Genomic DNA, 26437 nt, shown 5'->3' on the forward strand with positions numbered 1-26437 from the left:
AGCCCTGGATTGCATCTTTCTTCTCTCCTCCACCTGCTCTGCCACAAGCATTTGTATTAAAAATTACAAAATACAAATGTAATGAAAATACATTTATTTTTGATACTGTCAACCCCTGTCTATAGCTATTTCCTGTGTTGTGGTTGCTATGAGTGGTATTCTCAAATGTGATTCCAACTAATTTGTCTTGACCATCATCTACTGTTTTGCCAAAACGTTCTTCTTCAGCAGATGTTGGAAACAATGACCCCTTTTTCTGGCTGTTGATTTTCTGGCTATTGATTTTATATCCTGAAGGGCAGCAGTCTAAGACCAATAGGACGTTCAGATTTCATTGCAGTGTAATTAAGGGATTACTGTGTACTGTTTATTCTGCTAGCCACTTTAGAACGAAACCTTTCAATAAAACACGCTTTAATGGTGAATTTATTAAACCCATGTGTCATGTTCTGACAGTTCTGAACAGTTCCAGTCCTGTCTGGAGTTGTACCTGGAGTGGTCCGAGTGCAGTTTTGCAGTGCACTCTATCTAAAAGTCTTTTGACTGACCAGAAGAAATGAAAGTGCCGAGTGTTTTAAATACAGCATTGCCTGTTTAATGACATCACAGGTTTTCTCTGTTTGTTTAATTTCTGCGTTTGCGATAATCTGTGGATCGCATTTAAATTGCACATTCTCATAATAAATAGGGCCACTGGCTTTCGTCATAAAATAATATTCAGAGGGACCAGTAAAATAATGCAGTATATTCTGCTAATGATATATTTGCTAATAAAATTGAACATTTTAGTTGCAAATATGACTTGCTAAACCAAATCGAAAGTGAAACTCTCACCAGTATCGACGATACTAGAACATCATCACAACAGAACTTTTAAGACAGAGAAACAAGAACAAAGGTATTTACGTTGCGATTTATTCATCTTTTGGAATATGGCATTATGGCATATGGCAGTTTTATATTTTCAAAACCAATTATTTTTCATTACAGATAAGGATGCCATTTACTTTTTTTTTTATTCATTCATAACTCGTTGGTTTGCTAACTTAGACGTCGGGCCAATTGTATGTAGTCAAATTTGAAGTGCATGTACCGAGGTGTATGTGTGCACTGTCCTGCATTGGAAAGAAAACCGCGTCACAGTCAAAATAATGTAAAGGATTATGCACTACATGAATATCTCTGCAAACCTATTCAGAATTTAGGAAATATGTACTGACGTTTTTTCATGTGGGACTAAGTTTGGCATTTCTTAAATGGGAATCAGAGTTATAGTGCACTTTACATATACGTTTTATGTGTATTGTAAAGGGCAGGGACTGGCAGTTAAATATTTACGTGTTTTCAAATAAAACACGTCTTTTGGTCTTCTAAACAGTATGTTTAACTTGTTTACAGTATTGTTAAGTCGTTTAAGTTTTTCCAATGTCGCAAAAAAATGTTAAGTTACTTTAGCCACAGTGGCGTAACTAAATGAAAGTCTTAGAAGGAACGTAGCCTCCCCGGGAACAAATGGGCAATTTTGATTCCAGCATGTACAGCAATGCTGTAAAATGGGAGACAAAGTGAAATGCATATAGTTCACTTTTCTGTTTCTGAAATTCTAAGTATACAGAGGTACAAGACCAGTGCAGTCAGTAAGTGTAAACATTTAATGTATCTTTCTTTGTTACTTGCTATAAGTATTGTTGTTATAATACAAATGTATTAGGGTGTGTATGGGGTTGTATGCCCCTCCTTACTTGGTGATAGGGCTACTTTTGGGATTTTAGCTGTGATTGGGCTATAAACTGGCTACCAAATCTAGCAACACTGAGCCCCGTTGCCTCCCTTTGCCAATGTTTTGAAAATAAACAGGTTTTCATTACAAAATGGTGTCTCTTTATTTTCTTGTACTTTGTTTATATGCTGTATGTTTTCATGAGTTTGAAGGGACCAACCCTTTAGCCCCAGTTGGGGCCCCATGGAGCCCTGGACAAAATTAACTGGGGCCCATATGGGGCCCGCTTGAGAATGCTGACTATATATTACTATGATCTTTTAAACGTTTTATAATACTATTAATAATAGTATTATATATATATATATATATATATATATATATATATATATATATATATATATATATATTTTAATGTAAATCAGGCAAAACTTTATGTAATATGGTGATTTTCAAAGAGGCCATGATTGCAATATATTAAAATGCCTGGATGAACACAAGCAACAAAGCTAACCATTACAAAAAAGTATCAAAAGTGTACAAAAAATCCACATGGAAGCTAAAGAAAACATATTCAAGTTACCTGGGTTTTTAGTGAGGGAACCCACATAGAGCCCAACTGGGGCCCACACAGAGCCCAGCTGGGGCCCAAGCACAATCCTGCATTATGCCCAACTGGGGCCCACGCAGAACCCAGCAGTAAGCCCACCTAGAGCCCAAGCCCAGCTGATCCCAGCCTAACCACCTACTACCCACATGGGGCCCAGTTGGGCATGCTGGCTGGTAAGCCCCACAAATGTTGCTGCCAGTAGTTTCACATCAGGGCTGAAGAAACAGAATACTTAAATTGTTTTGACCTTAAGTTTAGGGAAAGTTGCGACAGCGGAAACAGCAGCCTAGTGCCAGTAAAAATCCTACTTCTTATAACATCTGCCATTTATTTAAACTTTAGTAGCATGTGTTTATATTAACCTTATATTGTGGGCAACATATCTTGATTAAGGCCTTTTATATTTGATTAAGGTTTTCAATAGTATTATTATTATTATTATTATTATTATTATTATTATTATTATTATTATTATTTTCAGAGTCTTAATCTCGTGACACCCATGGACTTCCAAGTACAGCTCCACAAAATAGAGCAAGCCCTGTGCAAAGATGAAACAGAGGCACTCGCTTTCTTGTGTAGAGACATCATTGATACAGACCTCAGCAAAATGGTGAATGCATCCCACCTCTTCACAACGCTAAAGAACATGGACCTTTTAGAGGAAGAAGATGACTTTATTGTTGCAGAGCTTTTATACCGAATCCGACAGTTTTATTTGATTAAAAAAATGGGAAAAAGTAAGGAGCAGGTTGAAAAAGAATTGCCACAGAAAGGAAGAATTTCAAACTATAGGTGAGTAGTTTGGCATTGTTTCCCGTACAATACTTCAGTACATATACTGCAGTATTTTGGATGCACATCAAATGCAGTGTTACTGCAAATGACCGACCCAGTTTTATTTATGCAGTCTTAAACCTGCAGGACATATTTTTTATTTTTTATAGTAACCCACTGCTAGAAACCCAATCCATAACAGTGTTCATGTGTTTCATGTAAAAGTTTAATTTACTGTAAATTGTAAGGTCTATTCCAGCTCATTCAAATTCTGGGAAGAATTCTGCATGCTTCCTCCATTTGTGGTTGATTATATATTTGAATGCGAAAATGGTGCCTGGGCAGGTGTCTAACTCACACTCCTAAATCGTGAGACAAAATCTCCAGTTTTATGTCTGCACATCACATAGAAAAACAACAATGCGTTCATGCAAACTTGCAGCATATCAAAACTTATTTTATATCTGATCTGATTTCCAGGCAACTGTTATATGACCTGTCTGAGGACATAACCAGAGATGACCTGAAAAGTGTAAAGTTTCTATTGCAAAACAGCCTTCCGCGATGCAGACTTGAAGATGACATGGCAAGTGACTTTGCATTCTACCATACTCTGTACCAGGACCAGCTGGTAATATGCAGTCTGGAATAAGGGTTTGCTTTTCACTACAGTTTGAACTTTGTAGATGAATTGCTCTGACTCTACAGTAGCTGGCAACTGATTAGTTTTTAAAGAATATGGGTATGGACTTGGTAGCTCTGTAGTTTCAAAACACAAGTTAACCTTTAACTTGTGTACAAATAAACTTCAAAGGGTCCTTCCTATGTTTAGGGGCAGGGCAGGCTGTCTCGTGCTATCCCCAGTGCCTGTAGAATGCATGTACTATATTTTTATTGTGCATCCTACTGCATGGGAAAATGCAAGAAGAATTTATCAGAGGCTACTCTCCAGTCCATTATCCATGTTAAAAGAACATAGTGATCAGTATAATTGGACAATAAATAGCCCCACATGCACAGAGGTCACCATCCAGTAAATCAAGTACTTGAATGAGATGGATGGCAGAAAAAACAGTTGTGGGTCGTTCACCTCATCACTCTTCAGCAGGTTCCCCAGAGGCTTCCTGGGTTGGGCCCTTGCCTCCATTGTTTAGTAGCTTGGTAACATCCTTAGCTTAGATTCAGCGGGTGTAAAGAGGGGGTTGGCTAGACAGCGTGTATGGAGGTTGATCTTCAGTCTTCCTGAGTGGAGACTGGGTTGCAGTGGTGTGGCAACATGATTCAATGTATAATTTGGGTAAAAAAACAAGGATACAATTAATTTAAAAAATATATCAATGTATGACTTTTTTTTTATTTTTATTTTTTTTTAGCTGTGCTTAAACTTCAATTTGTGTAGAAAAACAAGGGTATAATGGATTAGAAAAACATACCGGTGTATCAAATAAAGCTAACCGATGTATTTATATCTTTATTTTTTAGACTATGCTTAAACTTCTCATACAGATGGAGAAAGAAGACCTCTTAGACCGAAGCAACCTGGAGACGCTAGAGAAAGTCTTACAAATCATCTCTCCCAGTTTAGTGAAAAAAATAACCAAGTATAAAAATGAAAACGGTGAGCCCCATTTTCTAGCCTGAAGCTATTTGATTGCATTGGCATTAATTCAATATTGCTATAGTTTCTTTTGAGTCCTACATAAGTGCTGTATAACTCATCTGTAGCAATGTAGCTGTGTGTGTACAGGAATGTGTCACTAAGGGCGTTTCTTGGCTCACGGCTAGTTTAAAAAAAGACAATTCTGTCCAGCCAATTCTGACAATCGATGCATACTTTGTGACTGTATTACTGTATTACTGTATTACTGTATTACTGTATTACTGTATTACTGTATGCTCTTCATTGGCAGTATTCATTTGAGCAGTGTTTACAGCTTTTCTGTAGCATTGTTACTTGACTGGCCAATCTGGTTCTGTGAGAAAAATTGTGTAACTTTTACCGCCCTATGGATAACCAAGATAATGTTTTGTTGTCTACTTGTCCTGTGGTATTCATGGAAAACATATAAATAGAAAAGAGGAATTTGAAGGCAGTACCTGAGTAGTTAGTATTCAGCCTTAGAGGAGTATTTAGCTGAAAGCTATTTAGAAACTGCTTAAAGGGAAGTATGCCTACAGATCAGAGGCTGTGGTTAAAGAAAAGGGCTTGTAACCAGGAGGTCCCCGGTTGAAATCCCACCTCAGCCACTGACTCATTGTGTGACCCTGAGCAAGTCACTTAACCTCCTTGTGCTCTGTCTTTCGGGTGAGACGTAGTTGTAAGTGACTCTGCAGCTGATGCATAGTTCACACACCCTTGTCTCTGTAAGTCGCCTTGGATAAAGGCGTCTGCTAACTAAACAAATAATAATATTGGAAAAAGAGAACTCAGAATTACTGAGAGGGATTCACACATCTTAAAACATGAAATTGGCTAAGGCTTGTTTTCTGGTTTGGATTATAAATGACTGTTGATGTTTCTGGACAGGACACTGCACACAGGAGACTGGGTTTAGCTCTTCAGAAGCGCATGGAAAGAATCCCAGCCAGCCGTATGCAGAGTCACAGCTCCCTCCTCTGAGTCACTCCTCTCAACATGTATATACTTGACTTTGTTTTTTACATCACAGTATATTAATAGCACAATACATAGGCAGTAGTCGAGGCTAAGGGAAAGCCCACCAAGATGCCCTGAAATAATCAGTGGCATGTTTTAAAAGAAAGGATATGGGTGAGTACCGGGGACCACATACTCCCCGGGCGAGCCTCTTTGCCACAGTGCAGATGAGTCGGGCATGTGTGCACAAGCCTCTATAGATTCTGGAACGGCAGGTTAGTGTTATGTGGCTCAAACAGTTGAAGCCTTTTACGCAAGTACTTAATAAGCCCCACTTTTTTGAAACCGAGAGAACTTTTGTTTTGAAGTTTGTTGGTTTTTTAAAGAAAGTACTTTTTTTATTTGTAATTTTCATTATCACATGTGTAGAAATATCATCCTTAACATCATGTTTAGGCATGAAAATCCCACAAATGGTATATAAAAATAAAATAAAGAAAATGCCTAGGCTAACTTTTGACAATTGCACCATTGCATGTACCAAATTTTGTACTGAGCATCAAAAGAAACTTATCACTTAAGGAGAGAGTGTGGTCAAGGAGGCAGTGTGGTCCAGTGGTTAAAGTCCAGGGCTTGTAACCAGAAAGTCACCGGTTAAAATCCCACCTCTGCCACTGACTGACTCACTGTGTGACCCTGAGCAAGTCACTGAACCTCTTTGTGCTCCATCCTGCAGATGAGATGTTAAATCATTGTCCTAGTGTAAGTGACTACATATAATGCACAGTTCACAGCCTACCTCTGGAAATCACTTTGTGATGGTGGTCCACTATGAAAGGTGCTAAAGAAAGATATTATTATTATTATTATTATTATTATTATTATTATTATTATTATTATTATTATTATTATTATTATTATTATATTTGACCATCAAAAAAAAAGTATTACTTGTATTTGACCATCAAAAGAAACATCATAAAATTCACTAGATGTGATTGAAAAATGACAAACTCTGTTTTAGAGCAGGTGCAGTGACTTTTTATTGTGCTGATTAACAATTGACATCACGAAGATGCTGCAAAATGATCTGTCGATCTTGGGCAGGTGTTGTGACTTTTGGTCTCCCAGTTCGTGGCCTGTCATTGAGAGAGTGTGTCTGGTTATACACTGTACACTGCCCTAGTCCTGCCTCCATCATGCCGATTGCACGAAGGCGCTGCTCTCTTGACAGACATGAATATTGTTTTTTTCCTGTGATTTTCTTTATTGCTTTTATTCAAGCTTGCAATTCAACAGCTGAAATCACTCCATATCCAGCGTCCAATCAACTGTCTCACTAATTAGGTGATTAAGTGCATATGCTTCAGTCATAGTCACTCAAGCATGTCATGGTCAAGGATGAATGATCGAGTGATTAAAAAGAAACCAATAAACATTTCGTCAATGTCCATCATTTATATATAAGTTTATATGATAAGTTTCTTTTGATGCTCGGTATATATACCAGTACCCATGATCATTATCCCAAGTACGAGCAAAGGATATATGTTAGAATGCACATTAAGAACTGCAGCAAAACACCCTGAACTGATTACTGACTTTGATAACTTGCAGGTACAGTATGACTTATACTTGTACTTATAGATTCAATTGTAACAGTTTATAACTGCATTTGACTAGTAAAACCCAGAAAAGAGGATACACTACAGTGCTTGTGACCTACACTATTGGAGCTAGTTTATGAAGTACAGTTTGGTTATTTTAAGATTTGATTTTCGTTAACATACCGTACGCTTTGTTCACTAGCAATGACGTATGTAAACATGGACAAGATTTGTTAACTAACAGAACGTTTTCCTTTTTTTTCTCAACTTATTATTTTGATTTATTCATTCAGTTTTGTTTTAATTGAATTTGTGCAGGAGGAATCATCATCGGATTCAAGATCAGCGTCAGGTGGTAATTTTTCATATCATTATTTATGTAGGGGGTGGGGGACCTGTCACATTACTGTGTCTTTTTTATCACTGTGTAGAGTTCAGAACAGAGTCATTACTCAATATGTCTGTCCCTGCCAGGGGGATTTGCATATCTGCACACTATATATGCAATCACGCTTGTTTTTATGGTTTTAGTCACATGTACATTTTCATTGTTCAGGTGGGAATGCAGCCGAACACATTCAACACATTCTCTTGTTAGAAGCTTGGACTACCCTGGATAGATTCAGAGCTCAGTGTCTTCCCCCTATTGTTGTGTAGCAACAGCATCATTAAAGTGTCCACTTTCTCCATTCCTGCAAGCTTATACTGATTTTATTTTCAAACTATTTGCCACTTCAAGGGACTAGAAGAGCAAGCGAAGATCAACAGCTTTCAGACTTGCTGCTGCCCCTCTCTGTTTCTGCAAGTGAAGTAAGCCCTGTTTGTGTTCAATTGGACACCGACTCATTCGTGTCAATCGCGAGAATGCAGGGAGTCTAATTTAGCAGTCTGCTACCATGTAATACCATGTTGAGTATTTACACAGCTTGCTATCCCCTGACTAGGTATCTTTGTAATAGATCATTTACTGGAACATTTAGTATCCAGCTCATGCACAAATGGGTAATACGTTGTGATTAAGAACACAACTATGTTGAACCTGTGAAACATGAGTCAGCATTCAGGTAGCTTTTCAAGCAACTTCAGCTGCTGTGACCTTTTCCAGAAATTCACCCTGAGTTAAAGCAACAACCTCAAACATAATTGATTAGATTGACTTGGTTCAAACTGCTTAAACGTGGCACAATAAATCAGTTGCTTCAGCAGTCATCAGCACAATTGCCTGAAGGGTGCTTCATGTTTCATTAGCTTTATTAGGGATGTATGGCAGTATTCATGGCCACTGCTTCATATAGCATTTACAGATATAATAGATTTATTTATACTGTGTTTCACAAATCCAGATAACTAGTTTTGTCTTTTTTGCATTGTGTTTTTGGATGACCGTATGTTTAATTACATTTACTTTCCTCTCTGTCTTTTCTTTTCTAGCAGGGAGAAGAACAGATATCAAACAGCTTGCAGGGTATGTACAGAGTATTGAGCTCTGCTTGGCACTATACAGTTGCTGTGTACAGTTTCACAGTGTATTAACCTGACCAAGTAGGTGATATCAGACATGAAGACCTGAAACAGCCTAACTTTCGCCTGAAAAAAACTAATGAATAAAGACAAATTAGGATTGAAATATTCACACTTGCAAGAGAAATCTAATCAAATGATGCAAAATGCTGTTAGGAGCACAAAAAAGCAGCAAAAGTTACTTCCACATAGTGGTATATCTAGAGAACTGATTAACCATTTGTGATGAAACTTGGTAAGGACATTAAGCACATGTTATTGAGAGTATCAGAAGCACACTTACATTTTTAGATGTAGGTGCTTTTCATAATACTGATTTTGCATGTTAAAAGTAGTGGTATTGGAAATACAGTACATACATATAGGTTATTGTGTGGGTTAACATTCCCTTTGTATTTTCATTACTAATACATATAAGCAGAGTTAGATCATTTTTCATCTTGTTGTTTCTAATTCTTTTACAGTGACTGTAGATAATCAGATAGGGAACTTTGAACCAAGCCTGAGCCCCTTTAGTGGAGCCAGTGACAGTAATGCAGGTTTGTGTGTACATTTAATTCAACTGTTTTGTTTAATTGATTTTTACCCCATTTTTCTCCCAATTTGAAATAGCCAATTGTATTATTTTAGGTTCAGCTCACCGCTACCACCCCCGCGCTGACTCGGGAGCGGCAAAGACAAACACACGCTGTCCTCTGAAGCGTGTGCCGTCAGCCGCCCGCTTTTTTTCACTCTGCAGGCTCGCCATGCAGCCACCTCAGAGCTACAGCGTCGGAGGACAACGCAGCTCTGGGCAGCTTACAGGCAAGCCCGCAGGCGCCCAGCCAGACTACAGGGGTCACTGGTGCGCGGTGAGCCGAGGACACCCTGGCCAACCTAAGCCCTCCCCACCTGGCAACGCTCGGCCAATTCTGCGCAGCCTTTTGGGAGCTTTCGTCCACTGTTGGCAGTGGAATAGCCTGGACTTGAACCAGCAACCTTTACCAGATGCGCCACTCGGGAGCCCTATCTGAGGGTTTTTAACATTGTCAATTTATGACATTGCTGTTATGGGCCTGGGGTAAAATTAAGACCTACTGTAGTAGCTTTTAAAAAGACCAGGCTTTAAAATTAGCTTAATTAAGCATCATGTATAGTAATAAGCAATATCTTGGGCTTGTTTAGCTCAAAGTAAAACCTCCATGCAATGGGAGTCTCATTGACAGCCTGCAAAATACTGAATTGAAGGCTTGTGCATAGGTAAGATGCAATCATTGAGTTGATGTGACAGTCAATGCAAATCCCTCTCTTGTTCAATTATTCTAGTTGAGTTGGAGCCTCGACACCCATCTTCCGGTTTTTCAAGTGTAAACACAGATGTTGCTGTTGGCCATGGTGAATCAGCTGATTGTAACCAATGGGTAGGTATTGTTTGTCTTTAACAACCTTTCTGATGTCTATGATGAGAGAATGTCAACATAAATATACTGTTGTAACAGTGTGCAGCCTACAAAAAAAAGAAGTGTGGACTCTTAAAAAAAAAAGTTCCTGTTGTTGCGAAGTTCAAATCTTTTGAGATATCGTCGTCAACCAGGTATGAAGATGGCAGGTTTAAAAAGCAGTAGCTCATTTAAGAGTTATTTTCCAGTAATCTACTTACTGTAAGACAATACCTCAAACCGTATAACACTTTTAAATGTTTAAACCACACCACTTTCTTTCAATTGTTATATACATATGCTGCTTTTATTCTTTTTGCAAGTTTTAAAGCAACTGCAGTATTAGTGTGTTCTACCATACCTCTCTGGGAGTTACAGTGCTTACCTGTGCTTAACTATGCTTTCACACAAGGCTGAAATAATAGTTTCACAAGTTGTGCTCTGATTTTTCATAAAGTAAAAACTACAAGCGAAACTACAGATGCAACCTCAAAAGTCACATGACCTGGTATGGCTGCCATATTGAGATCAGTTCCACCTGCACAGAGACTACACTTTGAGTCACTGTCTTAATGTTTGGTACACAGCTGTATTCTTTGATTTTCTTACGCAAGTTCAATTACCAGAATTGCCCATTTAAAAATTAACCCTTTCACTGCCGCATTGCGTTAACCTCAGGCCATATCAATGATACAGACCGGATATTTCGACATGAAGTCTTTTTTGTCATATTATTGATACAGACTACTGGTCTTTAAAAGCTTCATTCTATTATTCTCTTCAAGTTCCATTACAGGTGGTGTCCAGTAAAAATCTAAATGATACAGATATTTTTCACATTTCCATATAGCTAGGGCTGTATTTCTTTCACGGTAAAAAAAATGACTTATTTCATGTAAAAATAACAAGATATATCACGATTAAACATATTTTAAAGCAGAAAAACATATTGTCACTTTCAAAACTGATCATATACAACAAATGTTCCTAAATATTTCAGTGCTTACCTGAAAAACAGTAAATGCTAAATTGTACAACATTTATTTTAAGACATTCTATTTTCACCGTCAGTAAATTATCAAACAAAATAAAAACATAAATAAATGTTAAAAAAAAGAACAAGACGTGTGAAATATCCCCTTCTTGTACTGGAATGGACAATCATGCAGCTCTATGCAGTGTGTTATATCATTTACTGCAAGCAAACTAAACTGGCTGCCAGGTTCCTAAATGCAGTGTAACAGGTAGTGAGTCAGTCAGGCAAACGTTTGCTGTATATTTACACTACTCTTTCAGAAATGGGAATTTTCACTGGGAACTACATATTATACAGCAATGGGTAAATTTCACAGAAATCGTGAAATCTGTGATAACCATGAAACAAGCCTTACATATAACTTCATGTTCACAAATCTCTCAGCATTGTATGACATACCCCTTAGATTATGCTACATTTCTGGTCTATTCTGTCAGATTTTGGAAACCTATACGATGAATAGAGAGAAGAGAGGATACTGCCTGATCATAAACAACTATGATTTTAGTGAGTCACGCACCAGAAGCATCTTAGAGCAGAAGTGGTGTACTGATAGACGTGGAACAGACGCTGATGCAAGTAAGTGTCTTTTTTCCACAAGTTCTTATCGATTTGAATCATTCACAGGCTCCTATTTTCCTTTCTACATTAAGTAGGATTTGAGGTTATATTGATTTGTTTAAATCGCAGGACCAAGGTTATCAGTTCAGAACTACACCCCAAAAAAACAAAAACCAACAGGATCATGCTAAGATCAAGCAAGACATGCAAGACCATTAAAGCAAGTTTAAATACCATATTCAAACAGTATAATAAAAATATATATATATACAGATATACATACATATGCATACATAGATAAATATACTTACATACACACATCCATCATAATAATAATAATAATAATAATAATAATAATAATAATAATAATAATAATAATAATGCTGCAATATAAAAGTTACATTAAAACCCACTAAGAGAAGAAAGCCATTTTATAAAAGTAAGTTTTCAGTCTTGCAAAGTCTCACACAAGGAATTTACAAGATGTGTCCAGGGTATGGTCGAAATCCTTGCATAGTTCTTGCGTTGAACTTGCACTTTATGTATGTATTGCTTGATTCTAGTATGACTTCTATGTTTTATTTTGGTATGATTTTAATGAGCATTCTAAACAATAAGTACAGTGATCACAAATAGTGGGATATTTGATTTTACCCCTAAAAAATGGGTTTTAAGACTGATACAGCATTCACGGTACCTGAGTGTCTTAGGGTGGGTGTTTCAATGACATTTAAAAAACACTAGGGACTACAACTTTCAACTTCTTCTATTTCAGGTGCATTAAATACTGTTTTCCAGTGGCTGGGATTTGACACTGTATGCTTAAAAGACTTGACTAAAAAAAAAATACTCGAAGAAATAGAAAAATACCAAAATATAACAGACCACAAAGACAGAGATTGCTTTGTGTGCTGCATCCTCAGCCATGGAGAGAAGGGCAAGATATATGGGACTGATGGACGCGCCGTTTTAATAAATGAAATAACCAAACCTTTCTCAGGCATTAATTGCCGCCTCTTGATTGGAAAACCTAAGGTGTTCTTCATTCAAGCTTGTCAAGGCAATGAAAAACAGTCAGGTGTCCCAATAGAGGCTGATGGCTATACTTCAGAGCTTGAGGAAGATGACCTGGTCCCTGATTCAATTCCTGAGGATGCTGATTTCCTGGTTGGCATGGCAACCATAGAAGATTATGTTTCCTACCGAGACACATCTAAAGGAACATGGTACATCCAGAGCCTCTGCCAGAATCTTCTACAACTGGTGCCAAGGTAACCCAGAAAATAATTGCTTTAGTTGTATATGAACTATTTGAATTGCAGTTTTCAGGAAATAATGGCAATTTCCTGATAAAGATGGTTGACCTTGGTTAGTTAATTCAGACAGTCTTGGGACAGAAAAATATGTATCTGTACCAATGTTATTAAAGAAAGGTTACCATGGTAAATGTACTTGGTATTTTTTCACAAGGCCCGCCTCTCACCACATCAGTGAAAGTTTTTGTTCATTAAATACTTGTGGTGTTCCACAGAAGATTGGAGTTTGGGAAGCACTGTTCTAGTAGTTAGAGCTATTGGTGTTAACTCAATGTTATATTCTGTCTCACTATGTACTCGGTAGTTGCTAGCAGCTAAATAATTTCACAGGAGTTTTTTTTTTTTACCAAGTTATTCCTGGGTTTAATTCATTCAATCATTTTTCCTCACTACAGAACCACAAAAAAAAAACAATATAACATGTTCTTTCATTCCAGAAAAGAAGACCTGTTGACCATCCTGACAAAAGTAAACATGGATGTTAGTCAAAAAACTGATAAACGCAGGCTAAATAAGCAGATTCCACAGCCGGCCTTTTCATTTAGGAAGAAACTGGTCTTCCCAGTTCCTGCTGAGCGCCCCCCAGCCCTGCTGCAGCTCTTGGAGTCTTCAATCACAGCTGTATAAAGGATTGGCTGTTGGCTATTGGCACCATCCAACTCAACTCAACTGTGCCAAGGCCAGCCTTCTTAAAAAGTAGTAAACTACAGGGGGACAGGATGGGGGGGATTCCAAAAACACTTTGCTTGATCTGGTTGATCTGTGTGAATGATGAGATGTGTCCATAAAAAACAATTACGAATTGACTGTATTTTATTACTTGTACTGTGATTCTTGAAATGTATTTTTGTTTACGACTGTAAGTCGCCCTGGATAAGGGCGTCTGCTAAGAAATAAATAATAATAATAATAATAATAATAATTTGAGCTACAGTTTCGGTTGCAAAACAACATAATGAACTTCACAAAGTTTGAGATCAATCAGCTACTAGGAAACTTTCTTATGTTCTTAATTGAGGGGTGCTGTGGAGCAGATACTGTACTGTATGTTGGAGGTCCCCATATACCAGCTGCATGCAGGATCACATTGTCCGCAGTTAAGGGGGATGGTTTGGTAGGCTGGACCACTATAAAGGGGGTTCCCAGGAATGTTTTAAGGCAGAGGAAGTGGGCAGGAAAAGGAAACCCAATGCAGATGGAGACTAGGCGCAAACCCTGTACCTTGTGGCTTGCCAGCCCACAATTTAACCACTGTACCATAGAGCCGGGCTCTTTCGACAAGCATTTACAGACCAGATGCAGTACCTTATTTTTTCTCCCTGCACCTCTTAACATGGACCTCTCTCCCAAGTCTATATGTCTATCTATATATATTTTGCATGAAATACCTTTACCTCTTGTAATTTTACCAGATATATTAGTCTCAGCAACAACCTTCTTGGACATTTGAATTGGACACTGCATTCTAAGAGCAGTGTAAGAAGAGGGTGTGTTCAAGGTGCTATATATATATTAAAGATCATGTTTATTTTAACATAAAAATTACTTCATAATGACATTTCTGTACAAATAAATATGCTAAGTATTTCCCCACTTGGGATTGCTATAGTTATCCATGTTTCTGTGTATCTGCTTTAAATAAAATGTTTTCAGTTTGCTTCTAATTGCCTTGAGTGACAGCCCGTGTGAACTTGTATCAGATGGCAGTGGAGCAGGAATGGCATTTCAGTAGTACAGTATAGCCTATGTTCATGCACAGTCTCTCCTTTTACATGGAAACAAATACTACAATAAAATACGTATTTAATTTTAACAAAAATGTATCCCATAATATTTTCAGTCATGGATTTACTTATTTGCATGTGCTTGAGTAGGCCACATTTCATATTAAGAATCTGTAAGAACTGACCTGGGAATTTGGGGGTTAAAAAGCTTAAAAAAACTGAAAAACCAAGAGGCCTGTTCAGATTGTTCTGCTGTGTTTGGAGATAATGTGTGATCATCTTAATAAATTACTATCCCTGCAGGGAATGAATATGTACATATTGTAGTATATACATTTTCCTTACTAAACAACATTTTACATTTAGCATGTTTTATACCAGTACAATTGGACTTCAGAGACTTACAACAAAATGCAGTTAGTATCTTAAAAAGAAAAACAACTTATTTTTCTGTAAAATAGTTTATTAAAACGTGTATTAAAAAGAAAAAATCATCTTATTGAAGAGTCTGGTACAAAATCTGACACAGGTATTTCAAGCAACCCTGTATGATAAAGATTAAAAGTTACCACATCAACTTCAACTGCAGTTGACAATGTATTGTACTGTATGTGTATGTAGGTTACAAAAACACATGATGGAATATAATTCTGACAGGTAACCATGCGCTTTGTGAATAGACGCTCTAAATCCAATGACTGAATTCAGTTTTATTAAACCAAATTAGCAGAAAGGAATACAATATTGTTTTGTACAGTTGAAGACTGTAAAGAAACCTGTTACAACAGTAATTTAATTGCTACTAAGTTGTTTCTTGCAAGTTGTATACAGTTAAAATGTTGTTTTATTCCTCTCAGAAGATGTGCCTTTGCCTTTGCACATTTTTCAAAACAGTACACATAGCGTGCTATGAATAGAGATACAGTACCAGGAAGCACTTCACAGCTTGTCTACAGCAATATATATATTTTAAATGACATTATTTATGTGGGTTTCTAAGTACAGTTATTTTAATAACTGGACTAATGTGTCACCTTTTTGTGAAGTCAACATAAACAATTGCTCTGTACATATATAAATATATACAGCTGTTCCTCGCATCATCACAGCACCTTTTTTTGTACATTTTTATGTTTGCTTCTTTTCAGCTTTGTTTTCACACTCAAGACGTAGGGAAGAGGAGTTTTTTCGTCAGGGTATATCTTGGCTCTGGCATCTGCTTGTAGTTCATAAAGTTTTCGCTGCTCACTTCTCTGTTCACTATGGTCAGGATGCTCAGAATGTCTTCATTCCTACAAAAAACGAAATGAAATCGTTATGAACAGCTGGGTTTCAGTAGAGTGTAGCGCCACCATGCACAGTCATTCCCAGCGGAATTCCCAGCGAAGACTTGTAACTTCACACAGACACAAAGAGAACCTGCGCTCGGCTGTCTGTTCCACTCACCCGGCACACCCGGGCTTGCCTTTACCAGGTGAGCCACCTGGGGACCTGGGACCTCACCTTTGAGACTTTCTCACAAAACATCAGTAAAGTCGTGGATACTGATGCACCTGCCAACAAACAGGGAGACGCAGCTCCTACTGTATGTATTATCAAATACATGTCACGGCTTTATTCTGCATAACAAATTGTGACAATTTGCACAAAAATGTCAGGAAAAATATTGCTAAATTAATTTAGCAAACCCCAAATCGTGTGATACATTCTCACAAATGGCGCTGCTTATAATAACACTCACAAAGATAACTTGGATTTAAAATTGATTTGAGATTTATTTTTGAATACTGTAAATGTCAAACAAATGAATTTATCAAATTCAGTATACTGATAAAATAACACTTAGCAATATTAATTTACTACTGCAAAATACAAAGCCACCCATAACACTGAACGATATCTAGAAATACAAAAAAAAGAAAGAGTTTAGTATTAGAAACAATCTTTACTATTTCTAAATAATAAATCCACAAAGTACTCACAACGACTACTTAAAGAATATATAGTGAATGCAGGGCAGGATGTACATTAGGTGCAGGTCCAAAAAATTACAACCTTGGACTACAGCAGATTCAGAAAAGGAAGTCAGACTGCAGGGGAATCAGTCAGCTGCAGGGGTTTGTTAAAGAAGCGACAGCTGAAAACTACTTTCCTAATTAGGAAATCCAAAAACAACAAGCCTGCTGTGTAATCAGTGAGGACAGAGGAATACGCAGCTTCAAAGCAGGGAGAAAAGAACCTGAGCTACACAACCCAGACAATACAGCCTGGCAGGTACACATATGTTACATATTTTGCCAGCTGGTGCCGTTTTATTAAGAATATAAGACATTAATCCAGATTTACTGTTTGCAGTCACTAGGGTGGTTGCTGAAGGTTATGTTAAATGATATATGAGCTTGCAGAGCACATGTTTTCTTGTATGGATGCTTGTTTCTATTAAAGCTTGTTTCTCTTAGAACGTATACAGTAACTTATAACCTATTCACACCACCTCCTGTATAATGTGGGATCATCACTTCTGAATTTCCATCTGTGTGCTGTGGTAAAGCAAGTGTTTAAGGGGAAAGTATATTGTGACAAGTCAAACCTGCTCATTTATGAATATCCAATTAAAACAGCTATCTAGTGGTTGGGGGTGGTGCGCAGGGAAGCTTAACAAAAATGTTCTCATATAGGGCCCTGTCCCTATAAAAAAACTATTTGAAAAGGGTCTTGCTTTCGCTGCATACTGTAGAGTAGGTCTGTCTGCGGGACTCACCTGGGGCAGAGCTGCTCCAGATTCCTGCACAGGGCCTGTATGTAGAAGGCACCTTTGGAGACGCTTCTGTAGGATAAGTAATCCTCCATTGTAGCCATGCCAAGGAGGAAGTCTGAATCGTTGGGGATGGTGTCCACCTGTACTGGGCCTGCATCTGCTTCAGGCTCTGGTTCAGTTTCCGGTTGTGAAGCAGGACCTTCACCGTCTGCATGGATTTTCACAGCCATTTGGATTTTTTGCCCCTGGCAAGCTTGGATGAAAAAGACCTTTGGCTTTTTCGTAAGAGAGGGGCACCTTTTCCCAGTAAAATAGGAGGTTATTTCCCGAATGGGGACAGAACACCCGTCTGTGCCCTCAATGGCTCCCTTCAATCCATGGGAGAGGATGCAGCAGACAAAGCAGTCCCTGCTACTGTGGTCCTTCTTGCGGTACCTCTCCATAGTGGAATGGATTTCCTCTGCTGTCTGGTCATCGTACTGCACTACTTCAAAATGCAACCACTTGAATACCTTTGTCAGATACTCTGGAGGGGGAGGAAATAGCATCCAATATTATTTAAATTATCTTATCACAAGTTATATGAGGAAATGTGTTATTCCACTGGAGGTGGGGTTCCCCTCTCTACAGTTAGAACATAAGAACATAAGAAAGTTTACAAACGAGAGGAGGCCATTCAGCCCATCTTGCTCATTTGGTTGTTAGTAGCTTATTGATCCCAGAATCTCATCAAGCAGCTTCTTGAAGGATCCCAGGGTGTCAGCTTCAACAACATTACTGGTGAGTTGGTTCCACACCCTCACAATTTTCTGTGTAAAAAAGTGCCTCCTATTTTCTGTTCTGAATGCCCCTTTATCTAATCTCCATTTGTGACCCCTGGTCCTTGTTTCTTTTTTTAGGTCAGAAAAGTCCCCTGGGTCGACATGGTCTATACCTTTTACGATTATGAATGCTTGAATCAAATCACTGCGTAGTCTTCTTTGTTCAAGACTGAAAAGATTCAATTATTTTAGCCTGTCTGCATACGACATACCTTTTAAACCCGTGATAATTCTGGTTGCTCTTCTTTGCACTCTTTCTAGAGCAGCAATATCCTTTTTGTAACAAGGTGACCAGAACTGAACACAATATTCTAGGTGACGTCTTACTAATGCATTGTAAATTGTACATTACTTCCCTTGATTTAAATTCAACACTTCTCACAATATATCCGAGCATCTTGTTGGCCTTTTTTTATAGCTTCCCCACATTGTCTAGATGAAGACATTTCTGAGTCAACATAAACTCCTAGGTCTTTTTCATAGATTCTTCTGTAAACCACGCCCTTCCTGTAGTGCTCAGGCTCCTGCAGTGAACAGCTTTACTCTTTCATCGAATCCAAACAGAAGGGTGATGCTACAACTCAGACGTGCCAAATACACAGTAAAGGGGTAGCAACAGGACTCAACAAACAGCCCAGACATTTACTTTTAACAGTCTTGTCATTACTTTAGCTTAAGAAGTGTTTTGTTTTTCTCCAGAATTCGCAGTAAAAAGCTTTTGCCCATTGCGTGATGAGCATTTCTGCAGTTGTCTGGTGCAAACCCAGTGCTGTGGATTTCAGTCCAGTGCACAGCTCCTGAGGGAGTTCCGATCCAAGTACATGAGATTCATTTTTTGCTATGTAGGGAAAACCTGTAACAATATCCTCCTGATGTATTACTATAGAGGCTTACCATTATAATAAGTTTCAATGATTATTTAGCAAAAACTGCAGTTGTCCCACATTTGATCAACCTCTTTAGTGGCTTAACCAACAAATGAATGGAGTTTAGGGATAAACAGTAATGTGCTGTTAAAAGCTCTCTCACCAGCATCGATATCTGTGCCTTTTCTGTCTTTCAAAGGTCGTGAAGGAAATTTCAGCCTTGCTCTTTCAAAGTCCTTGTTGTTTATTATCACACAATAGCCCCTGGGCTTGGTAGTCATTTTATAAACTGCAAGCTGCAAAATAAAATATGAATAAATAATGTACAAATGTACTCGCTATTCGATCCTTGCATTTTTTGCTTACAGTAAATATTCCAACATTGAAACAGAAAGCTTTGCAGTCTGAAATAGATGGCTTCTTGGTAACCTGACAGTACACTTTGTAACGACCCCTAATGGTACAATGTACAATTTTTGTTTCTACCAGCACTGGACCAAACAAATAGGATACATGTCATATGTAGCACACATTGTTCTGTTAACTAGATCAAGCTTCTGTTAAGTAATAAAATATACTAAAATATTTAGATTATATCACCGTGTTGTCCACAGGTACTACAGACACAGGCCAAGCATCAAGGCTGAGACTCCGGGGGACTTCACCTGGAAAGACAGAAGTTAGTTTGCTTTAAAAAATTCAGACATGACAAGAAGTGACTTATGTATTATAAGTATTAAAAAATATACAGTATTTATTTTAAAAAGACCCAAACCTGAATGTAATTGTATTATTAAAATAAGACAGAAAAAGCTTTAAGAAAGGTTTCTTCAAGTGTACCTCACATCAATACCCTGTACATAGCATATAAAGGTCATTTCGGTTTTGTAGAATAAACCACGCAAAATCCCAAACTTACTGTTTTGTGAAGATCGCTGGGCCGGTAAGTCACGTGCATGATCTCCAAACTATAGACAAGGAAAATGCAAATGAAGTAAACAATGTAAACCTACAAAACAACTATTAGGACAAGGACACATGCCTTACTACAAATCTGCATATTTAGCTATTTGCAAAAATATAATAATAGTCTAAATGTTATTTCAGTCCATTCCATTCCAGTACGACTGGAGACCTGGTTGGAACAAGAACAAGGCTCTCAACTGAAATGGACAGGAAGCGAGAGGACCACTGGTACACAAAATACCATCCAAAAATGTAAAAAATACCAAATGCAATATATATTAAGATGGAATTTTAAAAATATTAAATTAAAAAAAAGCCCAGTCCTTAAAAGGGCCCGGTAATACTGTACATATTTGGTAAGATTTACTAGAACTGTTTTGTTAGCTCTACAGTTCTTTTTAACACTAGAGTGAACACTTCCAAAATTATCCTCGAATTTTCTACTCCTTTTGCTGCACTTGCAGTGCCACCCCCTGGCCAGGTGAAGTACAGATGCACCTCAGTATATCAGGTAAAGCTGTGAACTAGCCACTGCTGACTCCTCTGTGCAGCAAAGCAAGCAAAATGAACAAACCCCCCATCCACCTCGCTCCTCTCCCCCTCCCTCTCCCTCTCCCTCTCCCTCTCCCTCTCCCTCTCCCTCTCCCTACCTGCTGGGAGTGCTGTGGAGCCTGTCTGGTGTGATCTTCTCTGGAGGCGCTAGGAGGAACTAAAGCTGCACTTCGGCCCATGTCAAAGGGATAGGGAGTCTGGTTCCTTGCAGCTATAAAATCAAATCAAATCAAATCAAATATGAACGTATTTATCTTATTTAAAACAAAGGGAGGGATTCAATCAATACATGAAGCACCTGTGTTGTTTTCCATGTGTTATGGCGCGCAGTCAAACTTCCATGGAGTTCCCAACACACTTGTCGGAGGCGCAGTTTGTATGTGTTTAAAATGAACAGTTTATTGATTTAACAGGAGTTTCTTTTGTTTTTTTCTTAGACAGTGATTTGGCTTAGCCTTCTGCTGGTGCTGTATTCTGTATCTGCTAAACAGAGGGTTGTTTATAAGGAATCTGCACAAAGATTTGTCTGATGGTGAAGACAGCTGTGTGACCTGCAGATTTCTATTTCATTTGTCATTCCCATTTTTTTCCATTTATATTTGAGAGGTTAAGGAGACTGTAAGGCCTAGTTCCTTGGTCACCACAAGAGGGATGGGATGTACATTTGTATACAGAGGTGGCACTGTGGTTGGATATGCCATGTTTAACTGTTAATATGCTCCTAAACAAATGTACCATCCTCAGCGAAAAACAGAACTTTACTGGCCCATTAACCCATCTGTTCTGAAAAAAGAAGGGAATTGCAAGTGTATCAGAACTCTAAAGGTCACAGAATGGTCTTAGCTGTTCTGTCAGACACTGGGCTTTTGTACGTTTGTAAAGACACACATTGCTTTACAATTAGCTGGGAATGTATACTTTGAGTACTGTATTGAGCCCAGTATGAATCAGCTTGCTCCAGTAATGTTATGTATGCTTTGCTGAAGGCACCCTGGCTTGGCAACAGTCAATAAATTAGACGCATTCAGGTCCCAACATAACTACACACTGGTTGAAAAATCAGTTTTGGTACTGTAATTCTCCTGAAGGCAACCTGGCACCATACTGTACAATAACAACCCCATGAGTCACTTTCTGCTTCTAACAAAACTACACCCCTGGTTACAAAAGCAACCAGGACTATTGCAAACATTCCCCTGATCTGCATGTTCATGAGAAGATAAAATTTAACATGTCTTGCTGTGTTTTACAATTACTGAAGAAATGGTATTTGTTTATTCTGTTTTTAAAGAACTATCATAGTGTATGTGTATATATATATATATATATTATTTTTTTAAATAAAGTAACAGACTGTAACTAATTCTAAAAAGCCACACAATTCTAAAGATTGGCTAGGCATCTTTGCCAATAGAGAATGCAGTTCTCTAAAACTGACATCCAAAATGAATACAAACCTCTTGTACTGGGTCCTTGTGTCAGCAGTAAAGCTGCTACTGTGGAGCGTGTGTGTATATACAGTATGCAGCTCTTACCTTGTTTCTGTTTATACTCCTCAATCCTTTGGACTAAGTCTTTGTTGGTTTTACCACAGACATATTGTAACCTATTCAGATCGTCTTCTCCTAATAGCTCCATCTTCTCCATTTCCGCAAACACTTCCAGTATAGTCTGTAGAATTCACAAATTAAAGTTTGTTATCTGTCTTCTCTCCTTCGTGCATCCATGAGTAGAAATAATTGTGATTCTGAACTCTGTTGTGATTTCAACAAATATTTTAATAGATACAGTAGAGCAGCAGGGTACTCTATTTTCCTTAAGCACAAGTTATAATAGAATCAATGATCGATACACATGTTTGAATTAATATAGGCTTCCCTTATGACACCACCCCTTTTTTCTTAACCTATCAGAAAATACAATTACATACTGATGCAAGTTTTACAAGCCTCCCACCAACCAATATTAGTAGTGGGGAAGGTGAGGTGGGTCAGTCAGTATGTCAGAACTGTGCTGCTCCCTGAAGCTCAAAGGTGAAGCACTGCACACTGAAACCTGCACAACACTGGTCTGCTGGAATAGTTAAAAATCAAATAATGATCTATTCAGAAAACAAAACCCACAGATAACCATATAGAACACAAATAACAGGACATTAAACAGGTAAGTAATGATATATTAAGAAAATGCCACGACAAGCTGGGCCAAGATAATCACAAATTCACAAGGTCAAGTATCTGACTGCTTTACTTGCGCTTTTGTCCGGTGTGTCTCTGTATACTTACTGCGTTTTCTTCCAATGTGGACCTGCGGAGCTCTTCAATCAGCAAGAATTTGATTGCCTTCACTTCATTTGTAGTTACATTTTCAGAAATGCCATAGAGCATTTTCCTAAAAATAACGAACACATGTTTTTATTTTTTGTCTTTGTCTGGTATTGCTATTTTAAATCTAGTCCTAATGAATGGGGAAGCTGTATTTTGCTGTGATTGTCAATGATACTGTGGTAGAAAGAGTGAAGAGGTCATACTTGTAATCATACTAATTACAGCAATTATCATTTATAGATAAGGTTCTCATCGCTTTTCTTTATTTTGTCTTGCAGAGCACGGAGGGGGGGGGGGGGGGGGGGGGGGGGGAGTTTGGAGAACAGAATCTTTATTTATGACAGCCCCGTTGTGAAGCAGGGTCTCATTTGTGAAGTTTCTTCCTATTTTTATCCATGACAAAGATACAGTCTACTATCATCTTAAAGCAAATGTGTGGCTGACCTAAATACACAGGGCACTTACTATCTATTTCTATCAGCACCCAACCAGTGGCCAACAACTTCTTACTTTCCACTGACAATTACATCTTGGTTACGGTACACTTTTGCTTTTCCTTTCATGTTTAAATGTGGTGTGTTTTTAATACCATTTTAAAACTGCCTGGAGAGAGCTGGAATGAAGCTCTAAATAGTTACATTTTTTGTCCAAAAGGGCACTTTTTTGATCCACCTGTGTGAACTGCATTCTTACAAACATAACTGCAATAACAATGTTGTTTTTTTGTGTGGTTAATATTAACAACTAAAAAGTATAGTCTTCTCTAAAAATGCCTTTATGACATTTAAATCCATTTCACTGACTCGGAACTGAGAATTAACACAAAACAATTTGTGGTAGTAAGTTAGTTGTTAACAAGAAATTGCCTTATAAAATGAATTGTTACCGCTTTATTTTCTTTGTGAGCTCATCAAAGTATAGCACACTGGTGTGATGATGTCATACGGAACACGCACTGTGCTAGTGAAAGGCAGCAATACTGTGAGCTCACCTGTATTCAGTTATCTTTCCGGACGTATCAAGTCTGTTTTGAACCTCTTGTTTGGACGTTCCACACAGTTTCAGCAGGTCGAATCTCCTAATTGTGTAGAGGAGCTCAGGGACAATGTCTTGGTCATCATCCCCCAGCTGTCCCTGCTCCTTCAGTCTGATAAACAAGTCTTTGGCATCTCTTATGGTCTCCTGCTTCTTTTTCGGGATGTGATCAAGGCACAAAAATTTCAAAGCTGCGACCTCTTCCGAGTCCAGATCCTCATCGATTTCGTGAAGCATACTAAGATCCATGGTGTACGATTACCAGTCACCCAGATCCTAGTCTGTAAAGCAAAAAACTTATACTAAGAAGCGTGATGTCCTGGTACTATTGATTCCAATATTCACACGGGCATGGCTTGAAATTACACTAAATTCACATCTAGCCCTTGACATCTCCTGGTATCTAATTGAATTTTAATACCTATATTTAATTTTGAATATTGATGCTATGTTTAGTTTCCCAAGACATGTAAGGATTTTAAAGGATATCTTTTTTATACACAAACAGTTGCATACCTTGAGTTAAAACATTTTTCTGAAAAGTTCTTTAATATTAAATTTGTATTGACAAGCTACAAAAAAACAAAAAATACACATTGCCCAAAGTTCACATCTGATTATAGCATAACGGAAACTATTACAATTATGTTGTGTTCTTACTAATTCTTATCGGTTAACCCTATCCAGCCCAGGGCACACTGGGTTCAATGTTAAGATTAAATTTAACCTACACTAGGTATTTATAATAGAATACAAAAAAACATGTATTTTTCTCTGTTGCATGATATAAAATGTTTTTATGCTTGCCATAAATTTTATGGTCATTATTTATAACATATCATTAATAAAATGGTATGATGAAAACTTAATGAAATAAAGATGCATGTTTTCCTGCGAGCACCATCGTCAAAATCATTCTGCAGAAACTACACTGCGGTAACATGAAGATTTAGCAAAGTATTCAGTTAATAATTAGGGGTTCTGATTTTGGTGTTAAACCCGATAAAAATTATGGTTAAACCTGATTTCACCTGTTATTACCCTATTGTGTTCATTTTGTAAACCAAGAAACAAATATTTTTTATAGTAAGTGTAATAAATAAAAGTGTGTAAAATGTAAAGCTTCACATGTTTTCTTTGTGACATTTTGATAAAATATGACACTTTTTTGGATTTTGAACTGATTCATCTCTACTCAGTGTGAAACTGGAATTAATGCCTGTTTTTTTTAATTCATAATAGATTATTTCATGGCTGGTTTCACAGATCCTAACAGCACTAAGCCTGGACTACCTGATGTTACCAGTCCAAGACTAGTGTTAATCCGGGTCTGTGAAACCAGCACTAAATGTCCCAGACAACATTACATTGCCTATTGGGATACCACTGTGGAAAGTGAAACCAAAAAAGTAACTCCCCATGCATGTGTCTATTTAACAGCAGTTCAGAGGTTAGTATTTTCTTATATAGTATGCAGGTTTGTGTGCACTGTCTATTCTCTCGTCTTTGGTACACACATTACATGAATAATATAGGGTCATACAAGGTGTTCAAATCTGCTCCACTTTTTCTGTCAATATTTACAGTACAATATCAGCAATTAATGATCTCTTACTGCATTTTTTATTACCCATGAGGAGATCTAAGGAGAAGTTGTTAAAAGTGGGATGTGGAGGCATAGCAAACTGTCTAGGTTTAGTACATTAACTAAACCAAGTTCAAAGAAAACTCGTATAAAGTGTACTTACTTCTAATTGTGGTGCTCACTGAAACAAGCTCCCAACTCAGCAGTGAATCCCTCTGTATACATACATACATATATATGTAAGTATATTTAACAAAAAGACAAATTCAAACTACCAAAGTCCTGGTAAGTTAACTCAGTAGCTGTTGTTAATAAAGCTCTTGACTATCTAAAGTAGTTTCTGAGTTCCTCAAAGGAGGAGGGAGGAAAGGGCAAACACATTGTCATTGGTTGCTCAAAAACAGCTGACTCACTTCCTGCTCATGAGTCTGATCTGCTGCCTCTGCCACTCTTGCAAGAGAGGATACCGCCCAAGGCAGGGTCACATTGCTATCTAACAGCACCACTGCTACAGCGTAGAACACAGTATGGTGCAATAATCTAGTAGGATTGGAAATTCTATGGGGAATTTCTTTTGTAGACTTTTGTATTGTTAAGAACCCTCCCTGCTAGTGTAAACAGCTGTACACCATGAGCCTGAC

At 37.8% G+C, this 26437-nt stretch overlaps 2 protein-coding genes across 3 annotated transcripts; one reads left to right on the forward strand and one right to left on the reverse strand.

Annotated features, from left to right (window-relative positions):
* The first annotated feature begins 657 nt into the window (after positions 1 to 657).
* Positions 658 to 14034, forward strand: LOC117408574 (caspase-8-like). Its single transcript, XM_034013700.3, has 13 exons — positions 658 to 898; positions 2812 to 3125; positions 3588 to 3693; positions 4590 to 4725; positions 5635 to 5744; positions 7629 to 7662; positions 8050 to 8120; positions 8742 to 8775; positions 9296 to 9370; positions 10137 to 10231; positions 11723 to 11864; positions 12622 to 13117; positions 13600 to 14034. Exons 2-13 carry the CDS (start codon positions 2833 to 2835, stop codon positions 13787 to 13789), a joined length of 1782 nt encoding a protein of 593 aa, XP_033869591.1. The 5' UTR covers positions 658 to 898; positions 2812 to 2832; the 3' UTR covers positions 13790 to 14034.
* A 1547-nt stretch (positions 14035 to 15581) lies between these two features.
* Positions 15582 to 26148, reverse strand: LOC117414260 (caspase-8-like). Of its 2 annotated transcripts, XM_034024093.3 has the most exons (10): positions 25960 to 26148; positions 24168 to 24492; positions 23135 to 23240; positions 22385 to 22520; positions 20948 to 21060; positions 20251 to 20299; positions 19932 to 19996; positions 19495 to 19627; positions 17648 to 18170; positions 15582 to 16178 (listed from the first exon to the last, which is right to left on the reverse strand). In XM_034024093.3, exons 2-10 carry the CDS (start codon positions 24458 to 24460, stop codon positions 16049 to 16051), a joined length of 1548 nt encoding a protein of 515 aa, XP_033879984.1. In that variant the 5' UTR covers positions 24461 to 24492; positions 25960 to 26148; the 3' UTR covers positions 15582 to 16048. The 2 variants fall into 2 exon arrangements, with proteins under 2 accessions (XP_033879984.1, XP_058888096.1); XM_059032113.1 differs by having other exon boundaries at positions 24168 to 26148.
* Positions 26149 to 26437: the final 289 nt, after the last annotated feature.

Source organism: Acipenser ruthenus, chromosome 10 (genome assembly GCF_902713425.1).
Source record: "Acipenser ruthenus chromosome 10, fAciRut3.2 maternal haplotype, whole genome shotgun sequence".
In the NCBI taxonomy this organism is placed as follows: domain Eukaryota; kingdom Metazoa; phylum Chordata; class Actinopteri; order Acipenseriformes; family Acipenseridae; genus Acipenser; species Acipenser ruthenus.